Raw genomic sequence first — 6,250 nt, 5'->3', positions numbered from 1 at the left:
GTGCCGCCCAAATCTGTAACCCTCAAAATGTGCATCTTTGACCGAGGGATTTGTTTGTTATGCATGCATATCCTTCCTAACAAGCTTTAACCCTTATAAGGCCTCTTTTTGTGGTCATTTGGAGGGGGACGGAGAATACGATTGGGGAGAGAGAGGGAAAACCTGGGATAGAGAGAGAACAAACTGGAGATAGAAAATAGAAATCTCAGAGAGATTAGAAACCCTAGCGATAACTTCAGAAAACCCCCAGCCTCCTGGAACTTCAACCCTCTGTGGTGTAAACGCAGGCAGACATAAATTTTCGTGTGCAGGATGCCGTTTCTTATGGGTATATACATCTGTTAACACATACATACGCATATATACACATACATATGCAAATAAGATGTTGGACTATGTATTAATAAATGTATACATGCATATGCAAATGGGTGGCTATTTCTTTTCCACATGAAACTGAATTTGTAAGCAACAATTTTCTTTCAGTAAATGACATGATCAAGAGCTAATCATAATTAATGTACATATAAAAATAAAGCAAAGCATAGAGAGAAAAAGAATAAAGAAAGGCACATTGAAATGGAATAGAAGACCATAAGAATGAGGAGACGTAAATGAGAGCCTGGCTTACTGGTAATCTGTATGACCAGTAGTGCCAGAGGAGGCATTGAACAGGGACCAACAGGTAGAACCTGCAACTCCACCCTCATCACCAACCCACCTGCAATCTGGACCAGCATCAGAGAAGATGACAGCCCCAAGCTGAAGCTGGTGAATCACATGAATCCATTCTTCAAATTTATACTCCATATCCTTCTCTCCCTCAGCCTTGGCACCATCCAACCATACCTCCTTAATCTCCCCGTAACTTCAACAGCCACAAAGGCACAAACCAAACACCGTCAAAAAATAGAAACTGATCCAACAAAAGGCTGCACAAAAACAAAAGGCTTCAAAAGCCTCTTTTTTGGGTAAAAACATTAGAAAGCTTGAGCAACAAATCTTTACATCACCTACCATCAATAGACTAAAAGAATGCAACAACCCACCAACTGAGCATCAGAAAACTAATCATCTTTTAGGTTTGAGGGCATTAAAGGCCATCGATAAATTCACAGTAAAGCTTTGGAAAGCCATTGGTTTATGCAATCGCCATCAAGGGTTTGAGATAAAAAAATTTCTCTCATACCAATGAAGGCGCTTTGCAGAGAAGAATTCAAAACAACTATGAAAAACAGGTGTTGAAAACCAACTCTTTTCACTAAATGAAACCAATACAAACAGAGACCAAAGAGTTCTACAATCAAACAAGAACGGAAGAAAAAACAGAAGAAAAGAAGAAAATGGAAAAAAAATAGAAAAAAAGAGAGGAAAACAAGTAATTCCCTCAAACCAAAAAAGAGAAGAATCAAAACCAACAAAAGCTCATCACAAACTCCATGTTTTCTCTAAACTCCATGTTTTCTCTATCTCATTTCTCTATCTCACTGTCTAGACTGAGGGGCAAAAAACCCGAAAATCCCATCCTTTCTGGAACTTACTCAGAAAGCGACTCAGTCATCTGCCCCAAAAAGAACTCATTATACTCCAACGTCTGGCCATAACTGGACTCATGGCGATCCCACGGAGAGAGATAAAGCCCGAGCCAAAGACCCATCTCTTTAGAGTCCTCTGCGACCTCACTAACTACATCCCCGGTGCCATTACGCCGCTTACTTGACCTCACCCAATAATCAGTGAGAGAAGAAGGCCAAAGGCCAAACCCGTCATGATGTTTAGCGGTGATAATGAGCCTGGAGAAACCAACGTCCTTAGCCACTTGAGCCCATTGCTTCGGATCCAAGGCAACAGGGTTGAAGATAGATGGGTCAGAGTGGCCGGTGCGCCATTCGGAATCGGTGAAAGTGCTGGGTCCGAAGTGAAGGAACATGGTGGATTCTCCGGGCTGCCATGAGAGTTGGGAAGCAGAGGGAATTGGCAGCAATGGGAGAGGGGCAGGGATTGCAGAGCAGGAAGTTATATTCCCACAAGAATCTCTGCAAACTCCACCCACCCTAGCTCTAGCTGGATTTCCCATAGAAGAGCCGTCAACATTTAGCTTCAAGAAGCCATTCAATGGAGGATGTCATACACTTCTAGGTCTTGCATTAATAAATATTAAAAAAATTAAGTGATCTAGATTGTCTTCTACATCCGCTCAGAAATCGCCCTCCTTCTTGAGTAATTCTAACCAGTTTCACGTATTAAATAAGATCTTATTCTTTAGAGTTGCCAAATCCAATGCCATACCATCAAAGTTCCTCCTATTTCTCTCTCACCACAATACCCATAACAAAGAACCACGCAAAATATTCTGAAGTATTCCACCAATCTTTGGGATTCCATCAATTTTCAAATGATTCACCATAGGCTATACCGAAGAAGGAATATTCATAGATAACACCAATTTTTGTATTGCCCAATGCTAAAGCAAAGAGGTGAAATGATAATACAAAAATAAATGATCATGTGTCTCCTCATCATTTTTACAAAAAAGGCACACATTAATAATGCTCTTACATCGTTTTCTCATATTATCCACTCTAAGGTATTTGCTTTGGGCCAAAATCGAAATAAAAACCTACAATTTATAAAGGATTTTACATTTCCATATTTCCTTTAAAAAAGGCTGATTACACCTTATTCGATCATGGAACAATATATTATGCTGACCTTACTGAAAAAACACCATCAGGTTCCAAATCCCAAATTGCAACATCCTCTTTTGAGCATGAGATAAATAACTCCCCCAAAATATTTTGCAACTCCATATATTGATCGATGGCCACTGCCTACTTCATGCACAATAGCCATTTGTTGTGAGCTTCTATGATATATGTCAAGAAATTGTAATTTAAATGGGAACTCAGATGCCCACCTTGAGTGTCAGAACAAGGTCATCTCACCTTTACCCACCAACCATCTCAAATGATGCCGAAAAAAAGAAGGCATTGACACGATGGCCCTCCAAGTGAGAGAACTTCCACCAACAAATCCTACCGCAACCATATTATGACAACAATCAAATATATATTTGGCTTTCAAAACTTCAATCCAAAGATGTCCTTCCCGACTTATTTTAACTTGTGAATGCTCAAACTACCTTTACACTTGGGTGTACAAATTCTATTCCAATTAACAAGATGATATCTCTTTGTTTCAGCATCAAAGCCCCACAAAAAATCCCTCATGAACTTCTCCAATTTCTTAATGATTTCTGCAGGCATTAAAAGAAGAGGCATTTGATATATAGGGAGATTAGAAAATGAAAATTTAATCAAAGTAACTCTCCCGCCTAAAAATTAATGTTTTTCTTTCCAAATATCAAGTTTTGAATTAGCCTGCTTAACCACTGGGTCCCAAATCTCCTTCGACAGCCTAGAAACTAAAAGAGGTATTACCAAATATTTTATTGGAAATGACTCTACTTTACAATTTAACACACCTACCAATGACTCCACCAGAACTTGATTACAACAAACTTCAATAATAGATGTTTTAGTGAAATTAACTTTAAGACACAATGGCAACTCACAACATCTCAAAAATCTCTGAATATTCAACATTTATTGAGAACTTGCCTCATAGAAAAGTAGAGTGTCATCTGTGTATTGAAGATGAGAAATCGACTGACCCTTGGAGCTAACCTTAAAGCTGGAAAAAATATCACTATCCACCACATTATTAATCATCAGATTGAAAGCTTCACCCACCAAAGTAAAAAAGAAAAGGGATAAAGGATCCCCTTTTGGAATACCCCTAGAAGCTTAAAAGAAACCTTTTGGGCATCCATTAACCAGAACTGAAAAGTGGGCCGTAGACCAACATTACGAAATTCACTTTCACAATTTATCACCAAAACCCATAGAAAGAAGGATTTCATCTAACACAGCCCACTCTATACGATCATATGCTTTCTCCATTTCGAGTTTAATAATAACCCCTAGAGACTCATTTACTGCTCTCGCATGAATGCACTCTAGGGCAATCAAAACCCCATCCATAAGCATTCTACCTTTGATAAAAGTAGATTGTGCACCTGAAACAATACTAGGAAGAACCAATTTTAATTCTTTCAGCCAACACTTTGGATATGATCTTATATAAACTAGTCAAAAGACTAATAGGTTGAATATCATTGATACTCGCAATTGTAGACTTCTTAGGAATCAAACCAATAAAAGTTAAATTTATACCTTTATTCAAAGACCCCTAAGTAAAAATTCATTAACCATCAACACTAGTTCATCCTTAAGAAAAATCCAAAACTTATGAAAGAATAAACGAGGAAAACCATCTGGCCCTGGGGCCTTATCCCTGGGCAAAGCAAAAACCGCATGTCGCAATTCATCCATTCCAACCCCTATTTCTAAGAAAGATACATCCTCAGTTGAAAGCATTTTAAAAGGAACTCCCTCATTATGCGCTTTTATTACTTTGTAGAAATAGGTGACTACTGAGACGTTGTGTTCCTATATGGATGTCTGTATAATTATTAGTTATAGTATAATATTATAATATTGCGACAAAAAATTAGTATCACATCAAAGTATCAAACATTTATTATTTCTCTTTACTAATCCAAAATTCTAACAACCTAACTAATTATAATATCAGATATTGAAATTAAAATTGTTGGTTTATATTTTATAATTATTTAATACACAAATAAGAACAAATCTAAAATATATTATAATATCATCTAATTGAAAAAAATTTATCTACAATTATAAAAAAATAATACATTACATAATTTGTAATACAAATAAGTTAATAAATAAATTACAAGATTTAGTTATCAATGTATAATTATTAGTTATAAACTTATAATACTATAATAAACATGGTTTAAAAATTGTTAGAATACTATTGAATGCATATAAATAAGGTTTTAAAATACCATTGAATATACACCAATAATAAGGTTATAAAAATGGGTCGTATAAAAGCATGGTGCCTTAAATACTATTCCTAAACCTTCCTTATAGTTGGAAACATGTGTATAATTCCATGGTCATATACAGAAGGTTTTAAATAAAAACTTTTAATGAATGCATCATTAAATGCATAGTCATATAGATGCATGCTCCTGACGTGGCGCTCCTAACAATGCAAAGCCATATAAACATGGTGTCCAAACATTATCCCGCATCGAAAAATTGCGGGAGTGCAAAGCCATATAAAAGTTATTCAATCTTTTAGAGCGGTTCCAACTTGTGATAGAGGGGCAAAGTCATGTGGTTGGGTTGGGAACAGGTGGTGAAATGGTGTGCTGCGTCAATAATTTTTAAAGAATATATATCCCATTTTAACAATGATAATGTCCGATTTTCACCATGGAAGTAGTGATGTGTCAGAGTCGTGATTGCACTATGATCTTGTATAGTAAAAACACTGAATCTTTGGCTAGATCCGGAACAGTTAGGCCGATTTTGGATTAGCCCGATTTCTGATTGGATCATCGATTTTCTAAACAATGGATGAAAGAGATTATGCACTATCTACTTAATAGAAAATTAGATCTATTGTGTCGATGAGTCTTATTTTTATCTTTTTGAAATAATTTTATATTATAACACCATTTACCATTGTTACAAGGAGGTCACAATCACTTCTAGCCATTTAATATCAAATTGAATGGCTTGGGGTGCGCCACAAAGTTTGAGAATTGTTTTTTAAATATTGAGATCAATGACACACTTATAACCACCCAATTTAAAAATATGACAAACAAGAGTCATGTTGATGTCCTTGTACTAAAAATAAATAGTCACTTCGTATCTTTTTCCTTTTTTTTGAAAATTGATGACAAGGTGGATAAAAAAGTGTTTGAAAAATCAAATGCTATAAATCCTCGTAAGATAATTTCTCAGTGTTACTAACACAACACAATATTATCTGATTGGTGCAAAGGAGGGTTTTTCTTCTATTAAAATCATGAAATCTAGGGATAAATGTTTGAGAAGTTTGGTTTCAAGATGCAAGTGCTTGGCCCTTGGAGTTGACGGCGTGATGACCATAAAAGTTGAATCACACAAAATGACTGGCTGTTGAATATTAAAAAAAAATAAAAATTAAAGGGAAAATTATAAAGACTTCCCAATTTGTACTTTCTAAGCATCCTCCTCCTCAACACTTTGATCATTAATATTTTTCTTTGCAACCCTCTCTATAAGTTAAAAAATATATAAATTTTTTAAACTAAAATACC

General features: G+C 35.8%; 1 protein-coding gene across 1 annotated transcript; it reads right to left on the bottom strand.

Moving 5' to 3' along the window:
- Positions 1 to 375: 375 nt before the first annotated feature.
- On the bottom strand, positions 376 to 3,254 carry LOC18441103 (alpha-L-fucosidase 1). Its single transcript, XM_006851213.4, has 2 exons — positions 1,542 to 3,254; positions 376 to 868 (listed from the first exon to the last, which is right to left on the bottom strand). Exons 1-2 carry the CDS (start codon positions 2,075 to 2,077, stop codon positions 628 to 630), a joined length of 777 nt encoding a protein of 258 aa, XP_006851276.4. The 5' UTR covers positions 2,078 to 3,254; the 3' UTR covers positions 376 to 627.
- Between the last annotated feature and the right edge of the window lie 2,996 nt (positions 3,255 to 6,250).

This window comes from Amborella trichopoda, chromosome 7, assembly GCF_054954075.1.
Source record: "Amborella trichopoda isolate Santa Cruz 75 chromosome 7, AtrichopodaSantaCruz75HAP2 v2.0, whole genome shotgun sequence".
Lineage (NCBI taxonomy): Eukaryota > Viridiplantae > Streptophyta > Magnoliopsida > Amborellales > Amborellaceae > Amborella > Amborella trichopoda.
This window is presented reverse-complemented; position numbering and strand designations above follow the sequence as displayed.

Excerpts from the sequence above, each read along its gene's own strand:
- LOC18441103 (XM_006851213.4), bottom strand. The coding sequence starts at position 2,077 with ATGGGAAATCCAGCTAGAGCTAGGGTGGGTGGAGTTTGCAGAGATTCT. Across the intron at positions 869-1,541 it reads ATGACTGAGTCGCTTTCTGA|TTACGGGGAGATTAAGGAGG; the intron begins GTAAGTTCCAGA and ends TGGCTGTTGAAG.